This window comes from Nanorana parkeri, unplaced genomic scaffold, assembly GCF_000935625.1.
Source record: "Nanorana parkeri isolate BGI_ZX_2015 unplaced genomic scaffold, ASM93562v1 scaffold238, whole genome shotgun sequence".
Taxonomy (NCBI): Eukaryota; Metazoa; Chordata; class Amphibia; order Anura; family Dicroglossidae; genus Nanorana; species Nanorana parkeri.
In genome coordinates, this window is record NW_017306506.1 from 330,222 (window position 1) to 355,950 (window position 25,729).

At 40.5% G+C, this 25,729-nt stretch overlaps 1 protein-coding gene across 1 annotated transcript; it reads left to right on the top strand.

The window, feature by feature from the left end:
- Positions 1-325: 325 nt before the first annotated feature.
- On the top strand, positions 326-24,770 carry SERPINE3 (serpin family E member 3). Its single transcript, XM_018556459.1, has 9 exons — positions 326-472; positions 7,094-7,382; positions 9,400-9,633; positions 13,648-13,845; positions 15,851-16,049; positions 17,500-17,600; positions 19,695-19,781; positions 21,268-21,351; positions 24,671-24,770. The coding sequence occupies exons 2-9, from the start codon at positions 7,124-7,126 to the stop codon at positions 24,712-24,714; spliced, it is 1,206 nt and encodes a 401-aa protein (XP_018411961.1). The 5' UTR covers positions 326-472; positions 7,094-7,123; the 3' UTR covers positions 24,715-24,770.
- Positions 24,771-25,729: the final 959 nt, after the last annotated feature.

Below are 25,729 nucleotides of genomic sequence, written 5' to 3' on the forward strand. Positions count from 1 at the left end.
ATCCTATAGAAACGTTTTGATTTTGTAGCTAGAACTGTACCTTCTTGAAAAGAATAATTCTATAACCATGCTTCAAGCAGACAATTGTCAAAGGTTTTACTATTTATAGATAAGTCTATAAATAGTAGATTTATATAGCACAGTGATTTGTTGAAGCATAATCAGGTCACACTGTTGTAAAGACTGTGAGTGAAAAGTGCTGACTGCATCTCCAAGTGTCCCCTATTGTGCCTTGCACTGGATTTGCTGGTTAGTGACCAGCCTCTCCGCCTGGCTCTATATAGATCTACCAGTCTACAGGAATTTGGTCAGAGTGGTACAGACATCGCCAATAGAGACTGCAGTCACCGACTATCCCTCTCAATGCAGTCTCATGATTTAGCTTTACACATCCACCACACATCAAAGTGCCTGACAGAAGGAGATTCACAGAGAGATACGTAGAGGAGGACAGCGCAGCACAAGGCAAACTGTGAGTACACCAGCAGACGCCTGCGATTAGTGACTCAATGCAGAATCAATGCGACAGATTGCAACTGCATAAAAAATGACAAGCCTGTAGATTGTTTCTGACTTCAGCTAGAGTTGTAGATGCAGAAATATTGGAGATACCCAAATGTGAAACTGTTCCTTCCGTCTTTCAAATTAAATTAAAGTGACACTAAACTCATTAGTTAAATCTTAAAAATACATTCAAGTACCTTAACTATTAACAGAAATGTATCTTATTTGTGTATCACGGGGATGTAGATCCTCAAATCATCTTTGACACTGTCCTTCCTTCTGGAGGGTGGCTACTTTTGTTCCCCATGGCCCCTGTGTGTGTTGTAAAGTAGCCACCGCACCAAGCTTACTCCTGTGATGGACTACAATCACACTTTAGTTTACTAGTTTGTATTGAGATTGTAGTCCATCACAGGAATGAGCTTGCAGAAGTTGCCACCCTCCAGGAAGGACAGTGTCAGCACCAATTCAGAGATGATTTGAGGATCTACAGCCAAGTGTATGGCCAGCTTTAGGAAATCAACCTACTTGGGTGGGAATTCTGGAAAAAGGGGAGCAGACAAAAGAGAAGTAACAGTATATATATATAGTAGCCTATCAATTGCCATCTTTTGTTCCCTGATATTAAAGAATCCACAAATGTGGTAGGTTGTTATGAGCAATGTATCCAATTCCTAACCCCATTTCATTATTACAGTTTATGTAAAAAGATTTTTTTTATCCCAAATAAAATCCCAAAATCAAACAAGGGCAACTGAATGAATGGCTGTAATAAGAAATACTTTTATTTGTTATTATTATGATTATATAGGATTTATATAGTGGCAACAGTTTGCACAGCACTTTACAACATATAGGGGACAGTACAATTACAATGCAATGCCATACAAAAGGATTAGAAGGACCTTGAGAATTTACAGTCTACAAGGAGGATTGTTCATTATAGTTATAACTTTCAGCATAGCAAGGATGTGTAATGGCACCCACAAAAAATGGGATGAACAAATAACACTCAGGCTAATCATGGTTTACCGTTGATACCATCAACGAGGCTGGCTACAGAATAGCTCCGGACTGTCTGCTTTCAGTTGGATATGACTCTGTAGTTGCTCGGATTGCTGGCACATTTTGTATCAGATTTAAAGTATTAGATCAGCAAAATTTACCAACAGCTGTGTTATGTGAGGGCCCACTGGACTGGATATAATGTAAATGGATTGATGACGTAGACTCCCTCAATATAAAGCTTTTTTTTTAACTTTTGTTTATCTGTCCAATCAAATCGATATAAAATCTGTGTATGCACAGTGTTTGAACTTACAGTTGGATTCCATTTTATACTGTAAGCTCTGATGATCAAGATTCTCATATCTCATGATTTTGTTCTGTTCTATAGCGGTAACAATGTAGGAACGTTTTTGGATGTCTTTTTTGCAATGTTGACTCTCTGGGGTTGATAAAGGCAAATAGGCTTTTCACTTTGCAGGGGATGTTTCCCCTTAGTTTAGTGAATGAGGTGATGCTCTGCTGACTTTCACCACCCAATTATGTGCAAGAAAAAATACTGTTTTTTGGCACATGATGTAACTGTAAAATCAAGGACTGACCATGTCCCAGAGTGTCAATCTGTTGTATCGGTCACAATCTGGCATCATGATGGAAAATTTCTATTGTTGGAATTTAAAATAGAAATCATTATACTGATGGCCTGCAGTAAACATAAGGTCACTTCCAGAAACATATGGATACAAATTTTCTAAACTGGACTGAACAAATGGCAGTCACTGCAATGCGTTCATCAATTATTAGAAGAATGGGCAAAGATCTTGCACTCATTGTAAAACTGTCTTCTGTAAATTGCTCTGTTATTTCACTATCAGGCTTAAAGTGGAAGTAAAGGGAAACATTGAAGATCTGCAGGCCTTTTATGGCAGACTATACTGTGTACGTCTCTTCTGCCATAAAACCTTCTTTTTAGCATGTGGCTTTTTTTTTCTGTACCCTGAATTGTGCTGCATGCACAATTCAGCGCACAGACCCGCATGCTGAGATGAAGTAACTCCTGAGAGCATGCTCAGGAGTTACATTATCAGGGCCCAGAAAATGAAGCAGCCGAAGACTCCTAACTCAAAGGAGAACCAAGCCAAAGATGGAAGCACCAGAGGGGATCGGATTGGTAGATAAATCTGCCATAAAGTGCTAATATGCTGTACATACTATCACATTAGAGCTAAAAGCTCCTGGGAGGCCATTTTTTTTTTACAAGGGTTTACTTCCACTTTAATTAATAAGACAATAAATAGGTTGACGATGATGATTTGTACAACGCAGTAATCACTAGCAACTAATCACGATTCACTTTTCAGTTTACAGCAGTCAAAAAAGTGACAGAAGCACTTTGCAGATTTGTTTTAGAGTTTTTAAATATCTCAATCTGTTAGCAACTTCCAGGGGTTGCCTGCCGACCCAACCACACGTGACGAACTCCCATGTTAAATGAGCATTTGGACTGGTGCCGGCCAGAATGTAAACAGATAGACAGAGCTAGCAGTGATATCACTGCTGGCTCCGCCTATCTGTTGACATTCAGTCTGCACCTTTCAAATCGCTATTGAAATATCTCTATGAAGGTTCTCATTCATCCAGGTCATGGTATATTTGTAAAAAAATAAGTCAAGGCAACTGGACTTGCTGTATTTTTCTTGAAGACGTTTCACTGGTCATCCAACCAGCTTTCTCAATTCAGAAATAGCCACGGCTATTTCATGGCTGAAGTGAATAACCAAACAGGGTTCGGCTCCCTTCACTTCGGCCCGGTTATTCATTCAGCTGCCTGTGGCAGCTTAGTGAGTAACCCCCTTCGGTTCTGAATATAAGATATAGTGAGGGGAGGATTTCTGAAAATCAAAGTGACATTTATGGAGTAGTGGTGTCAGAACTGGTAGAGAATAATAAGTTAGATTTGAAAAGTAACATTGTGATTTTTCTCAGTTATAATTTATACATAATTGGCAATTGTTATATAACCTGTGTGGAGCTCTGTGAGGTCTCCACTGAACATTAGAGACCTGTCACATTATAAAAGCACCTTCCTTTGTTCCACATATTACAAGTATTGTACAACCTTACAATACCATCTATAATAGCAAACAAAAACAACAATTAAATACAATTAAAATAACAGTAATGAATCACCTCCAGTTTTTTTATCTTATTATAGAACTCTTTTAAACGTTAAAAGTCAGTCCTCTTTGATATGTAACAGAATACATAAGTTCCATTATATCCATGATTACATGTTGAAATGTAATTCTCTTATGGTACTCTTATAAAAAAAAGCTGACCTTCATCATGTTTGTGCAGGCGTTATATTTTAAGGTGGAAACTAGAAATATGAATATAAAGGTTTGTCAGTCACCGTGGCACAAACAGCAACGCATTTTTAAAATAACAAATGTTTTTAGTGATTTTAGTAATCCTTAAAAATCCATCCACAGATATAAACCTATATCAATGTTTATTGGTTCATCCACCACATCCAAGGACTGGTAAGCTGCAGTATATAACATTTTTAGATACATTTTATAGCATAAAACATTACAAACATTATTGGATCCTTCTTTGAATTCCCATTCCAACCACATGTTATATTTACAAAAAACAATCAAAATATCGACAATCTATTCATTACACATCAACATTTACCTTACATTCATCCCTCATTCTTACCATACCCTTCACCCAAAAAAACCCTTTTCTATCTGTTTCTTTCCTTCTCTCCTCAGAAACTTCCTCCCCCTCACACCTTGCAGGTCCCAAGCAACCTTAAGGCTGGGTTCACACCTAGGCATTTTTCCGCGCTTTCGTACTCGCGGAAAAACGCTCAAACAGGGAAATGCCATTATTTTCAATGTGCATGGTTCCCATCTGGGCGGTTTTCCGCGAGTACGAACGTGCGGGAAACCGCCCTACGCCCAAAGAAGTACATGTACTTCTTTGGGGCGTTTTGGTCGGGCGGTTCCATTGGGATACAGCCAAGTATCCCTCGGAACCGCGCGTCTTCCGCGCGGTTTTTTTTTCCGCGAATCGCGGTAAAAAAAAACGCGCGAAAAACGTGCATATTCAATCCGCCTAGGTGTGAACCCAGCCTAATTCCTATAGATCCATATCCTCAAAATATATATCAGAATCTGGAGGCATATATTTTTGAATCCAATGAATATTACAGTCAGTTTCTTATATATGAAATACCATGCAATTTTTTGTTTCACTTATTGAATAACTGGTATCTCTGACTTCCAAGATCTAGCTATTGTTTGTTTTGCTGCTATAAAGGTGAATGTTATCAATCTAATTTGATCTTGTGTGCAGCATTCTGGCTTTAAATATAACAAGGCTTCCCATGGGTCTTTCCTTAACCTTCTTCCCATGACTCTCTATATTATCTGATACACCCTCATCCACAAAAGCTGAATTTTAGGGCAATTCCACCATATATGGGCCATGGAGCCTCCCTCCCCACATCCTAGAAAACATAGCAAGGAGGAACCCTTCGGGAACTTTGCCAGTTTAATAGGGACCATTTACCATCTAAACAAAAGCTTATAATTGCTTCTACCGCCGATGAATTATGTGGACAATGGGTTACTGTGTCCCAAATCTGGCGCCAATCTCTCTTTTCTAATTGTCTTCCTAGTTCCTCCTCCCAGGCTAACCCATATTGCAGAGGCCGTGTATTAGTACCCTCCATCAGAGATGTATAAATAATAGAGAGACTTCCTCTACCATGCAGATCTTTCAGACATTTTTGTTCAAACTTTGTTAATTCAGATGGCAATTTAACATGATATAAAACCGTGTTAATAAAACATTTTATTTGTAAATATCGGAATACCTCAGAATTGGGAAGTTTATTTTTGACCTGTATCTCAGAAAAAGGGCAAAATCCCTGCAGAAGATAAAAAATCAGATATTCTTCTTAATCCAGCCCTTTCCCAAGCTAAAAATCTTATAGGCTCCTCATAACCTGGGAGAAAATATGGACATTCGTTGATACATTTTAACTTCTAAATTGAATATTTTTAATTTACCAAAAATGTTAACATTCTGTAAAAATGATACTACTTTGTTGAAATGTGAGTCCTGTCGGCGAAGAGAGAGACCAGCAAACTTTGGTTTGCTGATCTCCTACCTGCTGAATGAACCCAGAAGCAACAATGGTTTTGCCATTCCCTGGCCAGAGAGGCAGGCGAGGAAGCTGATCAAGCAAGATCTGTGCTTGATCAACTTCAACAGGCTGCAAAGATGATATTAGGGGTCTAATTGAGGACCTCTCCCCACTAAAGTGCTATCACATAGGGGCCCTGTGAGCCACCCTATTTAATAACAATAAAATTAAGTTAAAAAAAAAGTTAAATCAATTAAATGTAAATACACCCAAAAAAATGTCTCCCTCCCCTGGATATGCGCAAAAAAATACTAACACAAAAATGCGTCATGGGCGCCTATGTACAAAATTGGCAATTGCACTACACATGTTAGGTATTGCGATGCATGCCAGAGTGTAAGCAATAATTCTAGGTCAATTTTTCACTATTAACTCTAAACTGAGAGCATGTACAGGCTTTTAAAGTGTCACCTATAGACAATTTTGGGTGCTGTAGTTTTTTGCCAGGTGCATGCAATTTTGAAGCTTGACAAGTTTGGTATCTATTTACTCAGCACAACCTCATCTTTTATATTTTACCAAAATATTGGGTAAAATATGGTGCTAATGTGCACTAAAATTTACTTTTGGGTTTAAGAAACACTTATGATAATAAAATGCAACATAAAAAATTGCAATTGCCACCATTTCATTCTGCTTTCAGGAAATATATAATTCTGGGTGGTTGGTTAAATTAATCTTCAGGTCTAAAATTTGTATTTTAACATGAGTGCAAAAAAAGGGCAAAAAAGGCTCTGGCACCAACCGAGTTCCGTTGTATCTAAATCCCAAACCAATAATTTAATAAATTGCAGGTTACCAATCCTTAGGTTTTTTTTTTCCCCTTTATTTTCACACTTCCTGTCTTATGGCAGATTCACTCTATGGAGCACCAATGGAGCCACCTTTGGCCAGCAGAATTGTCAACTTGCTGAAAAGGCAAATTTCTAGCTAAAATTTTAGTTAACTGTTTTATTAACTTTTTGTTTCTCTTTCCTTAGCTTTTTTTTTACTTTTCATATATAAACATTTTAAATTTGTGTTTTGTAATGCTGAATTAAAGAACTTGGTGAAGCGGGGCACACTTTGCCATCCTCGCCTTGGGTGTCAGAGGTCCTTGTCCCGACACTGATAGCATTTCCCAAGGTGGATTTCCAGATGGTGACAACAATAGATCATGCCTGTGCAATCTGTGCCTAATGTAGACAGAGACAGTTGTTACCCCATAATAGGAAAGAACTTTCAAGTCAGGATCAGCTGGTATTGTTCTAATTAATGCTGCAGGTGACATTCAAAACTACTTTTGAAATGACATTACCATGTTAAAGCTTATGCAAAATGGTTTTACATGCAGTACCTGTATTTTATCTTTACATTTTCTAGGACTGGCGATCATCTGGGCACACATTCTCCATGCCTCCAGTTTACCTGCTCCTGGTGCTCGTGTATTTAAGTTGTTTCAGCCGGGGATACAGCCATTCGCATGAGAGACTCAGAGAGTTGAATACGGAGTTTGCTGTCAGGCTTTACCGGACGTTAGTGGACACAGAAAACAGGACTAACTTAGTGGTCTCCCCAAGTAGTGTGGCCAACTCTCTGGGGTTACTGCAGTTTGGAGCTCGAGGAAGCACCTTGACTCAGATAGAAAATGTACTGGGATACAATGTTCATGGTAAAATGTTATTTAAAAATAGTAATATAAAATATATTTTAAAAATATTAATTAATCAGATCTAAATAATTTAGAGCAGTGATGGTCAACTGGCTAAATATAGGGGGACCTCAGCTGTGGCCCCTGATATCACCGAGGGGCTGCACATAATATTCAGTATATAGAGTGCCTGGCCAAAAAAAAAAGTCACCACCTGGATTTAGCTAAGCAAATAGGTGAGAGCCTTCCACCGGATAATTACTAGGTTCAACAACGTCATGTGTCCAAAAAATGTGGTCAGCTGCCTATCTGAATATACGGAATGACTAGGTTTTTCTTCAATTGATTTTTTCTTCCCTGATAAGGGAACTCATATAAACAAGCACTATTGTGTTAATTCAAGTGGCAGACTGCATCATATATGTGATTTTTCATTTTGCCACAACTTCCACTTTAAATAAAAGGTATATGGCAGCCCTGCAATAGCAGGATTAGTTATTAGCCCATGAGCATATGAACTTTTTTTCTTCTTAATCTTATAATAATTTGCAATAACAAGGTCACTTCCAGAGGGTCATGCAGAATGAATAAAGAAAACAAAAAATAGTTTCAAACGCCTGTATTTAATTATAATGAGGTACTTAAAGGATTTTAATTTAAAAGAATCAAAAGCGCAGGATTAGGTGTTCACCCTTTGCGGTATGGTGACCAGATGTCTTCCTCAGCAGTGTAAAGATCTGTAGTTCTTTCCCCTTTCAGGCATCTACGGAAGAGAGCTGTTTAGCATCCTGGGGTTTTAATGGCAAACTGTAGTGCATTTCCAATGACTGTTTTATGTTATTATTATACTGTGTAACTTACTTTATAGTGAATTTCAATAGAAGAAGAGTCTTGTACTGTGTTAGCCATCAATTAATGCAGACTGCAAAGCCCCTCCACAGCGACATTCGACCTTTAGTGATTCTGCTTTCTAGCCCATTGATCTACTTCAGCCTCCATAAAATGCTATGCAAATACCGATATTTATGAAAGTCAGTCTTTACATATGACAAAGCACAAACCCTTGATCCTCAGGTGACAGATCTCACACCACTTAGACATGGGAACTGCATTGTGATATGGATGAAGGAACATGTATGCCTATTCCACACTTTTGGACAGTCACCAGAGGACACCTGCTATGCAGGTCAGAAAAAGCAGGTCAGGTCACTTGGCTAAGTGTGTCCCCCATGGCTCTGGCTCCTCCACAATCAGCAAACACATTCCTTGACTATGTCTGTTGTTCTGTATGCCAGGACACTATATATGACCTCATTGTACAGTTGTATGAAAAGATATGGGGTTTTGCGATTATCTTCTCTAATGCTGGGGCTAATTACAGCTACACACTCCTAGTTCTACAACAGAACACATATTAAAGTTCTGTTGACATTGGAAACCATGCTGATAAGAAACAATTGCAGGCATCTAGGTGCTAAAGAAAGTCTGGCCTTAGAAGCTGTCATTTATGTCCATCTGCTGGAAATGTTAGCTACTAGGCTGTCATGTTCATCTTCTGAGCTAAGTCAACGTATATGCATTAAATTGAGTTTTGCCATCCATGTCCCATTGGGGAGATTTCCATTTACTTCCTGTCCAATATCCACAACAAAAGGTGAGAGGAATTCCCACCAAAGAGAGATAAATCTGTTCCTGTGACAACTCCTAATTTGGGATATTCTTTTACTTTCACTTTAGTGATAATGGTCAGGAGGACAAATGGAAAGGGTGACTCTCCCTAACAGGGACAAAGATAGCAATAAAAACCTGTCAGGGGTTTTAATCCCTCTCCATAAAATGTTGACTTGCCTGTCATGTGCTTGAAGCCATCAGATCACCATACAAGCAGTAAATTCAGAAGGGGAGGACACCCATAGCAGCCTTATTTCTGCCAGTAGAGGTTTTATGTATTGGGCAGAGTGTGTACATAACTGAGGGTATTGCACTGATTTTATTATAGTCTGTACAGTAACATGGTTTGCTTTCTTCCTTATTTTAGATGAATCTGTACAAAATTTCATAAAAGCGATGCACAAGGAACTAGCCAACTCCAGCCAGGAAACATCCATACGCTTGGCGTGTGCCTTGTTTGTGCAGACCGGGACTTCCCTCTCTGCACAGTTTATTGAAAATGCTGCACTATGGGCAAACAGCAGCCTTCAACAGGCTAACTTCAGTCAGCAAACCTGGACAGCAAGTCAGATCAATCAGTGGGTTACCAGAAGCACAGGAGGTGAGGAGATCTTTTCTACAGTTCACCACTATGAGACCTTTGCTGTAAACATGGCTAGTCCTTAATAGGAAGGCCTTTTTTTTCAAATTTGTATACCCTTGCTCTTCCGTTACATTGTATTAAATATAGATATTGGTAAATTTGCCACTAGAGGGAGGTCTTAATTGTTCAGTGTAATTACTAGGGGTGAGGTCAGGTTTGGACTGTACTCAGTCCAAACATGTGCTCATCCGAATATGGAAGCCACATGGTCCTCTTGCCCAATCAGTGTGGGTCAGGGCACTCCCTGCCCTGCAGCTGACGATAAACAAAGAGGTGGGATGCCTGTGTGGATGCCTGTGTAGATGCCCTTTTCACCACATGAAGGTAAATGTAGCTTACCTAATCTAGCCATGTAGCCATATAAGGTCAATGACGTCACTGCACCCCATCCCTTTGCTCACATCAAGTTGTGGCCAGGGAATTCCCCACCCACAGCTGATTGTAAAGCTCCTTCCGTGTTTGGGAGGAGCGCCTTCCAGGTTTAGAGGAGCTCAGGTTTGGACTAGTTTAGTTCGGAACCTCAGCTCATCCCTAGTAATTACTTTGTCTCTCTTCTGAAGGAAGAATGCACTTTAAAAAAAAAGCACACATATCCTTTTAACATGCCCTTGCAGACCTAAATTAGCTCACCCTCCAGCAAACCTGTACAGCCCTTATTATACATCGGTCAGGCAGATGCAGGTCAACTCAGATGGAGGGTTTGCTGGTATCACATAGATTGAAATCAATTTATTTGACATCCAAAACAGAAGGTGTTGGCTGGTATATAGGGTAATTTCCCCCTGAGTCATTCATAACCGCCTGATGCGTCTCCGCTGCTTCAGGAACTGCTTGGTGTCACTGCCAGTCTGATGTGCAATAGATGATTCCTGCGCTGATGTGGCTCGGTGTCTGACTGCCATCCACACAGCGACAACAGCAAGACAAATCACCAACAGAATTATGATGAGGACCCACCACAAGGTTTTCTCATTCACACTATACTGCTCCATTTTGTTTTCCACCGCGTGCAACATATTATTCAGGAAGGATTCCCTCTCTCGCATCCTCCCCGTTTTCTCATCTAAGAAATCCTTGACTGTCCCGAAATTAAGTAAAAAAATCACCAGCTGAAGCAACATAATAGATCTAAAAATAGGCAAAAAAAATGTTTTAATTATATTTCTGTTTGGTTATGGAAAAGAAGCCAAATACATAAAAGTGCCTTTCAGTAGAATGCTGTAAAAGTGACTTCTTCAATGGAAGTACCATTTTGACATTATTATTATAACACCTACAAATTATAGTTTTTTTACCTGCTTTCTATTTTATATTTTTATTACAGTATTTAATATACAAATCTAGAAAGTTTGACCCGATGGGTTTTGACTCATTTTCAGATAGTGACCTTTCCCGCTATCCTAAAATAAATAATACGGTAATTCCCTTAGATTTATGAATTGTGAGTGTCATAGACACTCATCACAAATCTGCCTCCCATCCATGCAACAAATATGAATCTGTTGCAGAATTGCCTTAGACAGAATGTTGGCTCAGACAGGATTTTGTCTGCGACACAATACGTACACATGTAACACAATTTACTCCAACATGGAAGAGGTCTTATTTACCTCTGCTTTTCTGATATCAACAGAAGGTAAAAGAAACTACTTTGTTGCACGTGCTGAAAATAGCAAGAAAACATTTGAACAACTTTATGAATTTGGAGCAAGACTTTCTAATACCGTTATAAAGGCAGAAAAGGGTGGCAAATGTTTTATTGAATCACCCTCATTTTGTTCTAAGAAAGCTCTGCTATGCTGTGTATATACAACTTGAAAAATCTGTTGTCTTCTGGTTATCAAAGAAATCAAGCCCAATGTCCTGGTGGACCTTGCTGGACCCTAGGGCCAAACAGTACATGGAGGGTTCAACTTCTTCCCAAATTGAGATTAAGCCCATCCCTTCCTGATGCTCCCCCTGTCATTCAGCTGTCTAATACCAGGGCCTCTACTCTCCACTGACGTTTTGATAGACAAGGGCAGGGTGTAATCTATATTTGGGTTGGGCACAAGTGGAGGCTTCATGTACAGTCTGGGTTTAGGATTAAAGGATGCTGCACAGGGACACAGGGCAAACATCACGATGGCCCTGCACTTCAGCACTGCTTTTACCTTAAATGGTTTAAAGGAAACCTGTCACAAGAGAATAACATAAGCTGCCATTGCTGACTATAGGTTCTGAAGATAACAGTTGTCATTGGTTTTAGTGCTTTCTACGTTACTCACTGGTAGCAAGTATAGAGATGAGGAATTCTGACACTCATTTTCAGTATGCTTGTTTTGGGTCTGTATTGACATCAGACAGAGTGAGGCAACAATTCTTTTTTAGGGCCCATGTGCTGCTCTCATAACAGAGTCACTTTGAAGAAATATGTGGATGGTCAGAGCTGGTATGGGATGCTGGAGCTGTCACACATTGGCTCTAAGACCAAGAGCTGAGCAATCATAACCACTGATCAGTCCGCTCAGTGTCTGAACGGAATTCAGTGACTGTCAGTCATCGCTCCACGCAGGGATTTCCTCTCCCCTCTCCAGTCCTCCAGCGCTCACTGGTTAGGCAGACAAGGGAGGAGGTGGGCACAACTGGCTCTGGCTCCTGAGAGGCAAAGCCAGCACTTACTTAGGCAGCCAGGTGCATCTCGACAATATTGTTGGAATTCTTCTTGACTGCGGTATGGCTCTGTGCTGATAGACCAGTACTGAGAGTAAACTATTGTGCAGTATTGCTCAGCAGGAATTAAAACCTGCATACTGTATGTAATGAGAAAATATGTCCTCCTGGGACTGGGAAAGTGTATTAACCCTGAAACGTTGAGGTTGCCCCCCGACTTCAATCAGGTGTCCGCTGTTTAAACATCTCCTTGCTAATTTGGATCTGGTATGGTATATTTTACGCATGCATGCTCTCTACACTTTGTTATATATTTATTTAGCTGCATATCTTCTTTGCTCCTTTATATAGCTCAGTACCAGTGGTGAGAGTGACCTGTGTTCATGTATTATTCTTTATTGTTTTTTGTATCTATTTTTTGTACTGCTTTTTATAGAGCTTTTGTGGAACTACAAGTCCCATCCCAGGCATTGCAGGACAGTTACAGGTATGGGTCCCAGAGACAGAAGCATGATTAGATATTTTTTACCACAGCTGTGTAGAGGTTGCCTACACCTTCAGTAGATTGTTACCTGTAGCATTGATTAACTGACCAGTGTCTCTGAATTGTCAGTGTAGCCCTGTCATTGGTTCTCAAACATTGCATTATATCATGGGCCTGGGTGATACCCAGTAGCATCACTGGTCTAACCTGAAATTGGTTTCTGTCATTCAGTACCCACATGTACCAAGGGAGCTCCATGTCCCTTTCTGGCTGAACCTTTCTTTTACTGCCAGTTTCCCTTCCTCTAATAAATGCCAATCAACTTTTTTTTAACTTGTCTATGAGTGAGGGGTCCCCACTCCATAATTGCTCGTGTGCAGGATCCAAGAGGGCACCCTGAGTCACTTCCTCCATTTGCAAGGCACCCTAATGGATAATAGTCCTCTGGTGATTGGCAGCGAAGGGAATGTTATCATTGGTGATGACGCTGATAACCCCCCTCCTCAGAATTTGTGGTGACGTAGCACTGAGCAGGGAGACAACACTGTAGTGAATTCACTGCAGACCATTTAGCATTATAACCCTTCCAGAGGAGTTGCTGGCAGGGCCATCAGACCTAAGGGAGCAAGGTGGAAACAGAGTTTATTCTCCCTGTTTCAGACTAAAGCTGGGTACACACATTGGCAGAAGGAAATCACTTATTTTTTTAAATAGGTATTCATATCCTGAAGTGTTAACATTGTGAATGAAGTGTATAGGTGATAGATACAACATGAAAGCATGATTATAAAGTCAGTCATGTAACTAGTAAAAGCCTATTGTCTTCTTCCATACAGGTGGGATACAGACCCTTGTGCCCTGTGGACCTGTTGTGCCGGGTTTTACACAAATCACACTTGTGAGCACAATGTACTTTAGAAGCAGATGGAAAACCAAATTCTCTTTCACAGACACACAGATGCTGCCTTTTATCAGCACGGATGGGTCGGTGGTAAAGGTTCCCATGATGCATCAAACTGCAGATGTTAACTATGGTAAGTAGGAGCGGACTATATATATGGATTAGAATTATAATCTCTTACTATAAAATAACATTTGCTAATTACCTACACCACCTCTAAAAATGCAATGTTGAGGTGTTTCGGGAACCTAGGGAAAAGGAAGAGATGCTTTTTCTCTGGACTGGCCATTACTCTGCAGCAATTTTGACAACTGGTTACATTTTGGAGACTTCAAACGTGGCCGTTCTGACAGGCAAAATCTCAACACTTTCAGATAATGTTGATGCTCCTGCCCCCCACACTTTTTACTGGTCCATCACTATGATGGGGTGCCTTACAGGTCAATATAAGTATGCAGGAGGCAGGAAGGGGTAGGCAAGCTTCTTCTTCTTCATGATGCCATAACGGCAATGTATTGGAGGCTGCTGCCGGTAAGTGCAGGGAGCTCTTGGTGTTTGCATTATATCCCTACAGTAGTTTTTGTTCATGTCAGCTTCCCTTTAAAAGGACCTTTTACTTCTTTGCATTGCATTAACACACATTATGACATGTTAAGCTGTATTGCATTAAGGCAGCCCATTCATTTGAATTTGAATGGTGTTCCTAATGCCCCAGTAAATCATGCACTCTTAGCAATGCAGTGCACCACAACACATGGCAGTGTATTGCCAATCGTTCTGGTGCACTGAAACACCAGTGAATTGGGAAAGGTGTGTTAGAGTGCCATTGCGAATGAATGGCACTACAGCACACTGACATGCATAACATGAGTTGCCACAATATGGCAACACAGCTGTGTAAATGTGGCCTACAGCAAACTTGAACTGAGGGAAATACAGGACCTCCTAAAAATAATATTTGCCTGTCTGTATCTGCCTTCAGTACCATATGGATCACTGAAATGTATGCAAATTGGAAAATCAGAATGAAGTCAGAACTCTTGATCTGCATGTTTGTTCCAGGTCTATAGAAAGCAATAAAGCCAATGCATTTTAGGACCGCAGGTTTTTATTGCTGCCTGTGTAACTGTCCTGGTGAGATATTTTTTTGCTGGGGGCCGAAACAGTGACACAATCACATTTATTTGGTCGAATGGGGAAGAGTTAGAACAGGGGTCAGCAACCTGCAGGGGCTGATTGGGGCTGATCTGAGGCCTGAAGGTGCAGGAAATGGGATTGATCTGAAGTATGAAGGTGCATTAATTGGGGCTGATCTGAGGTCTGAAGTTGCATTAATTGGGGCTGAACTGAGGTCTGAAGTTGTATTAATTGGGGCTGATCTGAGGTCTGAAGTTGCACTATTTGGGATGGAACTGAGGTCTGAAGTTGCTATAATTGAGGCTGATCTGAGGTCTGAAGGTGCATACACTGGGTTAGTACACATTAGTGGTAAATTTAACATGTTTTGGGGGCACACGTTAAATAATTAATGAGTTTAGCTTGCCATTAGCAGTACAACTATGAGTGCAAAAGTTGAAAACAAACTATATGAGTATGGCACGCTATTGTTAACTGGCACACCAATTGACTAATGCATTTAAAGCCGATCTCTGGGTTAGAACATCTGTAAAGTTCATTCCTAACACTAGTGTCTTAAAGCAGTGCAAATACGAATGGCAATGTAAAAATTGCAGTTACACATGACATCCAATAAGAAATCATATCTCAACTGAACTAGCTACAATAAACTTGAATGTGATAGGCTGCTCTGATGTATTGCACTTCCTGATCACCAATCTTTTCAATGCCATACTGTTACTGAATACGCTTCCAAATGTTTTTGAACCAACAGACAACACGAACAGTGTCAAATATACCGTATTTCTTCCTGTTATGTGTGATCCTATGTTGTTCCAAGATCTGACACCATTTTCCTGTTCACCTTGCTGAAATCTGTGGAAGAAAAGAGAAAATATTATTAGCAAATCATCTGTTAATAAGTTCAGGAGGGCCAATGAGGGAGCAATGGAGGGTCATGAGTTGAACACCACCACTGTATAGTTCCCTTACCAATATGCCTTTTGTATATACTTCTCCAGGCCAGTTTGAAACCACTTCTTTTAAGAAGTTTACCATAGTGGAGCTGCCTTACCTGGGGAATACAGTCAGTATGTTTGTGGTACGGCCCACAGACAAGAATACACCATTATCTTCCATTGAAGCAAGCTTGACATCAAAGAGCATAGCACTGTGGACCAGCTCCATGAAGAAATTCAAAATGGACATCTTTATGCCCAGGTAGTAATATATCAAAGAGTATTTTCAAAGACCTTACACTTAAATGTTTTTCTTTTTTACTTTCAGCCCCTGGAGGACTTGATTCTTCCATCCACACTAAGCAGCATGGATGGAGGGAATCTCCCCTCCTGGGCTATTTTATTCTGACAGCAGCAGGTATGCAGCAGTCACCGCCCAGCCCAGAACTTTTGGACTGGCTCCTTCAACAAAAGTCAATTGAAAAATCCACTTTTGTCAAAATGAGTCAACAGGACTTGGCTGAAATTTGAGCAGTGTATGGCCGGCTTAAGGTCAACCAAATCTGATATATTACTTTTGAGTGGATGCTAGTAGATTAGTAGAACTTTTTATATTTCTCGGGGACTCTGGCAATGAGTTTACCCAAGCTAATCTGTGATCACTATCTTTTTACTGGTTTCTTTATTTACCTTACATTGCGTATTTAGCTAGAGGAATTGTATTGATGTGGCAGGACAAAATGATGGGTACTGCTCAGGGAGATCTTACAACTCGAGTCCCAGAGAGATATAGGAAGCTGAAGAGATATCCAACCAATCGGTACCTACCAATACCTGAAATATCTGTTTTGGGAGGACCTAACTCTTAAAGCAACTTTGTGATCAAACTCAACTTGGCAGTTAAAGTCTTCCCTGTAAAAAATAAACAAAATACTTCTATACTTATATATTCTACACCCCCAAACCAAAAACCTCCAGCACTTCTGGCACTTTTGATCTCCTGGACCCTCTTGGCTCTCAGTGGTTCCTGTTTATTGGAAATACCACAGCATACACTGATTTGTATTACTTGTCTTTTGAGCTGTAGATATCATTGTAGTGCAATGTTATTCTCTATGCTTATATATACGTATCTATGATACACAGGAAGTTCTATCTGTGTATATGTTCCCTGCAGAATGCTGTATTCACATGCAATGTCCTCATAGGCAAGTAAAACTTAAATCAGCATTCCTCAAGATCTTAGTGCTGCATCTAAACACATAACCAACACTGTTGTCCCTGATGTCACTAGAGGACACAGTCATGTGCAGTGGGAGAGGAAAGTATTTAGCTTCTTTTTTACAGGGAACACGTTCATTGCACAAAATGTTTATATGCCCCATATGTAGGTTGATGACCTTTTATTTCCAACCCCAAATCTGTGGTAGCCCTGCAATTCCATTTCTAAAATCTAAAACACAATGAAGGAACTTTATGGCTACAAAAGAATAATCCTTAGAGCAAGAATGGAGTAATGTTTTACTCAATTAAAACAAAAAGTGAAACATTTCAGGTTCAGCAGGATGTTATTGTTAATTTATATATTGGGGTTTCTTTCTGCTATCCCCAAGATTTCTGACTTGAACAGTTTCTTTATAGTTTGTCTTTATAGCGCCATATCCATGTGCTGATACACTAACTTACCAATCCTTTTTTTTTTTTACTTACAGATTCAAATTGCAAAGCCACAGTGACTTAAAAGTGGTATTACCAGCCCTGGGAGTCTTGGATCTTTTTGATCCAAGGAAAGCTGATTTTAAAGGGATGTCAGGTAATTTTGCATTTGTAGGTGTATTTATATATATAAAACACAACACTAAGGGCTTAAGAGGAACAAGATAAAGACATAAGCTTAAAATGGCACGACTTTGTCTCTATAATGTTTATGAGTCTTACTCTTTCCCCAAAGGTGTGTTTACTGGGTCTGGTGGAAGATTTAGCCCCTGGTGCTGTACCCCTTGTGCTGCTGCCTTGGGTACATGGACACTTTGGAAAACCTGTCCAATTGGTGTATTACGGCCCAGATAATTCCAGCACTGGCAGTGTACTCTCGTCTCCTAGATTGTGCCTGCCCAACCAACTGCTCTTTAAAGTCTGTAGACAGATTAATTGGTGATGCACGATGAAGGTCTTATGTCATTTCTCTGCCTTTTCTGATGTGCATATTTGCTCCGTGCCTGATATTTAGAAGGCAATGAAGCCAGTGGGTCACATCACAACCAGCCAACTCGCATTTTGCAATGCAAACTTTGTATGTCTCTTGTGACAGCTTTACGTTATAACTGCATCCTATTTACATGATTTATTTCATTATTTTTCCTTTTTATGTGACTTCATGTAGGTGGCCTCAGGGGAACTGCTCATAAGGAATCCATTTAAGATGGCAAACAACTCATCATTTTTAGACAGGAGGCCCTAGATGATCCAGAGACTGGTGTTGAATGTTATATATACACCATCTAGACTAGGGAAGTTTATAAGCTGAAGTGTATAGCAATGCTTTAAGGGGTTAATGTATGGATAAATACCTCAGCACCTGATCGATATAGGTGATTTCCGGGACTGGGAGTTGTCTGCGAGAGTAGACTATACCCTTGAGAGGGAAAACCTTTGTTTTATTTCTTTGTAAACTTGGGTGTAAAAAGCCATTAAGTAGCCTTCCGCCTTTAGAGTTGCCTTTGGTTAAAGGAGAACTATGGGGTTAAGGCTGGCTTTTCCCCATAGTTCTCCTTAGGGTAATGGGAGGACACAAACTAGCGTCCTCCCGTCACCCTAGGCTCAGTATACCGCGAGCTGCTGCCTGCAGTATACCGAGACGCCGCAGCTAAAGCAGATCCCGACAATTGTGCCGGGATCCGCCCAGCTGCGTGACTGACATCTGGCTCTGCCTATCTAGAGGCAGAGCCAGCTGTACCCGCCCCCGCCCCCTCCCCCGTCCGTTCCGCCAGTCAGCACTCAGTAGATCGGGAAGTGTTCGCTCACTTCCCGATCTACTGAGCCGACCTGTGACAGTCTCATTGTCACAGGTCGGCTAGAACTATGAAGTGAGTGAAAAGCACTCACCTCATAGTTCTCCTTTAAGAACAGTAGGCTGGAACTTGTGACTGGTGAAATCCTCACCATTTATAAACTGTGATCATTCATTTTTTTTATTTGTTCACCATTTCCGGTCACCTCTGGAAGTTTATGGCAACATTTATAGCTCACAAAACATGTTATATCTCTATTCTGTGCTTTAGGCTGGACATTTAAACCATTTAAACAGTTGTGAATCTAAAGCAGGCCACGTGTCTTCTCTAATAGTACTTTCTGGCATTAGTTTTCACAACAACCATTACATTCTCAAACAATTCAACCCCACAAAGCTACCTCCTCATGTATCACTATATCCCCCTTCCTTTTAGATTGTGGGCCCTCCTTACCATCTTGTCTTGAATTGTATTGTAATGTCTTTCTTATTGTTGGCGCTATATAAATCTTGTATAATAGTTATAATAACAAAATTGCTTGACAAAGCTTGTGCAACAGGGTGCCATCATTTAGGGGTGCCAGTGGCAGTATGGTGACTAAGAAGAGCCCCGATTGGCTCTACTGTATATCAGTCCATAGCTGTCACCTCATATAAACCATGATATCTTGCACTGAAAACTAATTCCTGCAATTTACACGTCACCTTCTTTTCGGCCATTATTTTCTACCCAAAAACCTGTAACTGACTTTTCTTTCATGGATTTGTAGACGATCTTTAGGTGCCTGTATTTCTATTGGCTGTACAAACATTTTTGTTTGGCTTGCAGCTCTGATATTGGTCTACAGAAATGTCAGTGTGATATAAATGAAACATCCCTCAAACATTTTATTTCAGAGGAGAGCAATGTGTACGTCTCTCAAGCCATTCATAAAGCGGAAATCGAAGTGGCAGAAGATGGTACGGGAGCCTCAGGAGTTACAGGTATGTAAATTGTACTGATGAGAAAACAAAAACAAGGGGGCGCCTTCCCTAGTGTAGATACATTTTTATTATATAAATGGCAAAAAGTGGAATGATACTCACAAAAGAGTAGGTAACATTGAGCCTTCAAATCAAAGGTTGATCCTCAGTCTTTGCAAAAAGCAAGAACAGCATGAGAGAGCTGCACAAATGGTGGCTCCCATGTGACCGCACAGTATGCCTGGGTTTACGCGTTTCCAGGGCCAAGGACAGCCAAAGTATTTTGGGGGCCAAAACTGAGAACCTGGATATATCAATCGATATATAGTAAGTGAATGTCTGTGTTAAGTGGCTGTGCAGCATGGCTTTTGCCATTTTGTGGAATCAATCAAATACATTTCTGAACCCCTAATATGGAAAAAAAAAAAAAAGCTAATACAGGAAAGCTTTGTAAATGCCTTGTAAAAGCTTGCTGTACACACTGCCCAAATACAAGCTGTAGACAGTATGGGCTAGGTTGTGCTATTTTACTGCCTTGTGTCTGCTCAGTTCTTGAATATATATCTTCTGTCCATATGAGCGTGCATGTTTATGGTAGAATCATTCTAAAGCAGCCCATACACGTGAGATGGCATGAGCACTGTTAATGCACGGCCACCGGCAGGTGGAGTGCCATTCAAATGAACATCAATGCAAAACAATGCAACGCACCTAGCACACAGTACACAGCGCTAGGTGCTAAACACACAATAACGTCCGTCTTGCGCAACACTATGGTGTAAATGGGCACTAAGGTCAAAAACCTTATGTTAATGATAAAAATCTACCCCATGCAGTCAGAAGAGAAGAACTGGATTGGTTGCTATAGGTAATATAGACAGTTTTGATAAACTTTGATAGTCTTTGTTATCTTTTTTTTTGTTGTTGTTTGGGTTTTCAGTTGCTAAAGGTTACAGAACTTAGGCGTTGTATAACCTTTTCAAGGAGTGCAAAGGTTATACAAGGAGTTACACAAGGGGTTTGCATGTTCTCCATGTGCTTGCATGGATTTCCTCCGGGTACTCTGGTTTCCTGCCACACTACAAAGACATGCTAGCAGGTTGATTGGCTCCTGTCTAAATCGGTACTGTATGTGCAGTATGTGAGATAGGGACCTTAGATTGTAAGCTCCTTGAGTGCAGGGACTGATGTGAATGTGCAGTATGTAAAAGAAATTGTCAGCGCTATATAAATACGTGTAATGAATAAAACAATACAACTGCACTGCAGAGAAAAGTCAAAAATAAAACTATAATGCATGTCTCCTTTAACACAAAGCACTGATCAAAGTAAGCCCAGTGAGGAATAAAGGAAAACATATCACAAAAACATTTTCATGGACTTAAGAGTCAATAGTTTTCTTTTTCTGTTCTTCTGTTCACTTCAGAGTATAGTTCCTGTAAAAGGTTTAATATATTAGCTGCATGTCTAAATGCTTTTTTTTTTTCTCCAAATGTGTGTTGTACAGCCATGGTGTTGCTGAAGAGATCCCGCATGCCCGTATTTAAAGCAGACAGACCATTTTTCTTTTTTCTAAGGCAAGCCAGCTCAGGTACAGTACATTTCTAAATGTATGTCATTTGTTTCTTCATTTAAAGTGACAAAAAAAAACACAGAAGAATTCAAGCTGACACTGTCCTTCCTTCTGGAGGGTGGCTACCTTTGTTCCCCATGGTCCTTGTGTGGGATGTAAAGTAGCCACCGCTCCAAGCTCGCTCCTGTGATGGACTACAATCTCAATACAAATTAGTAAACTAAACGTGAGATTGTAGTTCATTCCGGGAGTGAGCTTGGAGCGGTGACTACTTAACAACACACAGAGGGACCATCGGGAACATAAGTAGCCCCCCTCCAGAAGGAAGGACAATGTCAGCACCAATTCAGAGATGATTTGGGGATCTACTGCTACATCTACAAATAAGATCAATTTTTGTTCATAGTTAAGGCACCTGAATGCATGTTTAAGATTTAAGTGTCACTTTAAGGAATATTGCCCTTTCTACTATTGTACTGCCATGAATTGGAAGAAACTAAATTATTATTAAAGTAGAACTACTTACAAAATGTAAAAAAAATACACATATGCAATAGTTCCCTGTAGCAGTATTATTATCTGGTGATCCTGCCAGAAGATCCATTTGTTTTTTCTCTTCCCGTAACAGTCCACGCTGTTTGGCAAGAGGTTGGCAGGATTGGCAAAAATTATTTTGCACTGCTGCTGGTACATACAAGTTGTTCATATGATTTCAGTAGACCACAAAGAAACTAAAGCCCAACTCCAGCTAACACTTTTTAAGCAACAACATCTTACCCTGGTAAAGTGGAGACATAAGGTATCTACTAGCTGGATCCATAGGTGATAAAACTATATCCCTCTCTGAAATTACTATATTTCAGAGAAAGCAAAAACTGCTGTGCTGATACTTGTCACAGACTGACTCATATAGGTAACTGATCTCACCCATAGTTACACTTTATTACCACGCTGACATACAAGCCCTGGCCATCCATAAAGCTTACAAGGTTCCTGCTACACACGTAGGGGCATATTTATAAAGCGTTGAATCTGATATTCAGCCAACATTCTCTGCAGGTGAATGTGTTTTCCTGGTGCCTCCATGGCAGCATACCATCGGTATGCTGTCATGGTTAGGCACCAGGAAAGGAAAATTACCGGTAATTATGATACAATTTTCCGTTTTAAATAACAGTGATTGATTCATAAATAGAGAATGTTTGGTGAAAGTCACATTCAATGCTTTATAAAATATGCCCCATAGCAGCCTTTCTCAGCCAGGGTGCCTTCTGGCTTCCTCAGGGGTGCCTTGAATTTTTACAGTCATACCCTTCCATTGAGCAGGCGGGTTTCTGATGTGAAGGGAAAATTCTGATGTAAAAAGGTAGTAGGGGGCTCCTGATATAAAGGGGGGAATCCTGAAACGAAGAGGGGCTTCTGATATGAAAGGGGGCTCTTAATGTGAAGGGGGGCTTCTGATGTGAACCAGGGGGGGGGGATCCTAAAGTGAAGAGGGGCTTCTGATGTAAACATGGGGCCCAGTTGTGAAGAGGGCTCCTGATGTGAAGGGGGACTTGTGATGTGAAAGGTGGACTCTTTTGTAAAAAAAAAAAGGAACCACCTTTTTTTTTGCATTGGGTTCCCCCTTAAAATCCATACCAGACCCCTATCTACTTTTTGTATATTTGTAACTGAGGTGCCTTGAGATTTTGCTTACTTTTAAAGGGTGCCGTGACTGAAAAAAGGTTGAGAAATGCTGCCACATAGTGTGTATGTATCCAAACACAGGACAAATATATAAACTCTAGCTAATAGACCAAATCTTCTAGATATATTAAAGATAATCTACAGTAAAGTCCAATTTCAAAATGGCCGCATGCAATCTAAATAGTCAAATTTCACAGTTACAGATTTTTGTTCAGTGTTAGGGCGTATCTGCACTAACGAATATACATTATTATGTAATTCACAGACAAAATCAAATATAACAAAAGATGATGAGCTGCATTAAGAAAAAAAAAAAAGAATTGAAGGGCTTAAAGTAGAACTGAATCCAAAACTTTTTCCAGTTTTGGTTTCAGTAAAACTAAGTAAGTAAAAATATCCCGTCAACTTTTCTTTCTCTTCCTGTCTGACAGTCACAACAGGAAGTGAGAAAAATTCCTTCCAAAGTGAGTGAAATCCCTGTTGGTCAGCAAGGTCAGGGCTGTCCCCATAATATGGCAGCATGAGGCAGCATCTCATTGGGTCACGTGAGGGGGGTGGCAGAGCTCTTACCAACCAGTGACGCTCTGGCTGGCAGCCTGCCAGCTCCTGGCAACCAGTAATGTCAGTGAGCTGGGCAAGACACTGGACAGAGCCAGATCCACCAGTAGCACCAGCACGCCCGTAATCCCCCCCTTTCAGGAAGTGAACAGCCACCACCAGCATCATCTTACATCCCCCCACCCAGGAAACCAATATCCACCGACAGTGAGCATCAACCAGCATCAACCACCAGCAACCACACCCTCCTCCCCCCCCCTCCCCTAGGAGGCGGCCCTGAGCAGGGTCACCAGAACTAGTGCCCCCAATTGGAAGATTTCTGCTCTATTCCTGTTCTGATGACAACACAAATTGTGGGATTTTCTTTCAGTGATAATGGTCACCAAATAGAGAGGGTGAATCTCCCTAAGGAGGACACAAAAATGTTGACTTCCTTTGCACTTTAAAGTGCACAAAACATTGTTTTTCATTCTGAATAGAGTGGGAAAGATTATAACCTCTGTCAGGTGTTTAATGCTGTTTGGGCCCCATTAGACAGATTCACCCTCTCTGTTTATTCTGGTGACCATGGATAGGGACTAAAGGTAAGGGAAAAGCCACAATTTTGTGATGTCACCAGAACATGAATAGAAGGGAAATCTCCCAATAGACACATGAGAAATGAATTCCTGTTGTGTCTACAGGACACGTCCAATGGGACACAAATTAAACATGTTTGAAAAAAATGTCTTTAGATACATTTTAAAAGTTAACAATACCCACAGACACATTATGGAAATGATAGATTATGGTTAAGTGGCAAGTACATTCTTTTTAGGAGCAGCGGGTGTTTAGTAATAACAAGTCCTGAACAGATACAGAGAGGCTGACATGGGATGAGGGGCTGTGTATCTCTCCCAGGCACATGACCCAATATTTTCCATTCATCTCATGAACATCAGAATTGCTGTTCCTACTACACGTGACACAGCCATCACCTGGGTGGGCATAATTATTTCATTTAAATTCAGTTCTATTGTCTTTGCCATGTGTATTGTTTTAGATATCATCCCTGTCCCTCACCTTGTGACCTCTTATGTTGTCATTTCAGGCTCGGTGCTATTCATCGGGAGGGTCACCAACCCCTTCCATTGAACATACATTCTAAGCATGCGTTGTGAAGACAAATCACAGTACTGTTGTATTTATTAACGGATGAGATGCTTTATAGATACTTGTGTGTTAATAAAGCTCTGATACTTTTTATATATATATTATCTACAGGGGCTTCTGCGCTCGATTAATCAAAGAAAAACTGGGCGTTACTCCTTACAGCTGCTCACTTAAATTGGCTGCATGAGCCTGCATTAAGGTCCCCACACACCTTACGATAATCGTACGATAATCGCGGGAAATCCCGCGATCGTACGATTATCGTAAGGTGTGTGGAAGCCGTGCGACCTCTACTACTGTAAGGTCGCACGACTTTAAACTTACGGACATGTTCGAAAACCCGCCGAGCATCGTACGATGTTCGGCGGGTTTGTGGCATGTCCGTACGATAACAGCCGTACGGGCCGGTGTGCGCAAGCGCACACTGCCCGTTCGGCATTGCGGTCATCGGAAGCCCTCCCCTCAGGGGGCGTGGCTTGCGATCATCACAAGTACGATCTGCCTATGCAACATAGGCAGATCGTACGTTTTTTTAAGTACCTTACAACCATCGCAAGGTGTGTGCCCAGCCTTAGTATCATTCAAATATGTGAAGCGGCACTATCACCCAACACGTAAACAAATAATATGTGCAAAAACCAAATATTATAGTGAACAATACTACTGTGAGAGAAAAAAAACATAATATTTTTCAAATATTTTCAAAATGAAATCTTCTAGTCAACTGTTTGTGTGAATCACAAGGTGATAATCTAAAAAAACTCCAAATGACTAATAAAGTAGCAAACGTCCTGTGTCCGTGTATAAAACACATCATTTGAAACAAAGTGTTCATAAATTCATTAAAAGCAGGCAGCTCTCTCTCAAAAAAAAAACAAAAAAAAAGTGTTGTCTTGTTTTTCTTTGTGCGTCACTCTGCCCACTCTTGTAACTTCTTGTGTATTTTTTGCTGAAGTGCTCATAAAAAAACAGTGCTCTGATAAATAGGCCTCCCACC

Coding starts and splice junctions, on each gene's coding strand:
- SERPINE3 (XM_018556459.1), top strand. CDS start 7,124: ATGCCTCCAGTTTACCTGCTCCTGGTGCTCGTGTATTTAAGTTGTTTC. Junction 16,050..17,499: donor ATGGACATCTTTATGCCCAG/GTAGTAATATAT, acceptor TTTTACTTACAG/ATTCAAATTGCAAAGCCACA. Junction 17,601..19,694: donor TGATTTTAAAGGGATGTCAG/GTAATTTTGCAT, acceptor ATTTTATTTCAG/AGGAGAGCAATGTGTACGTC.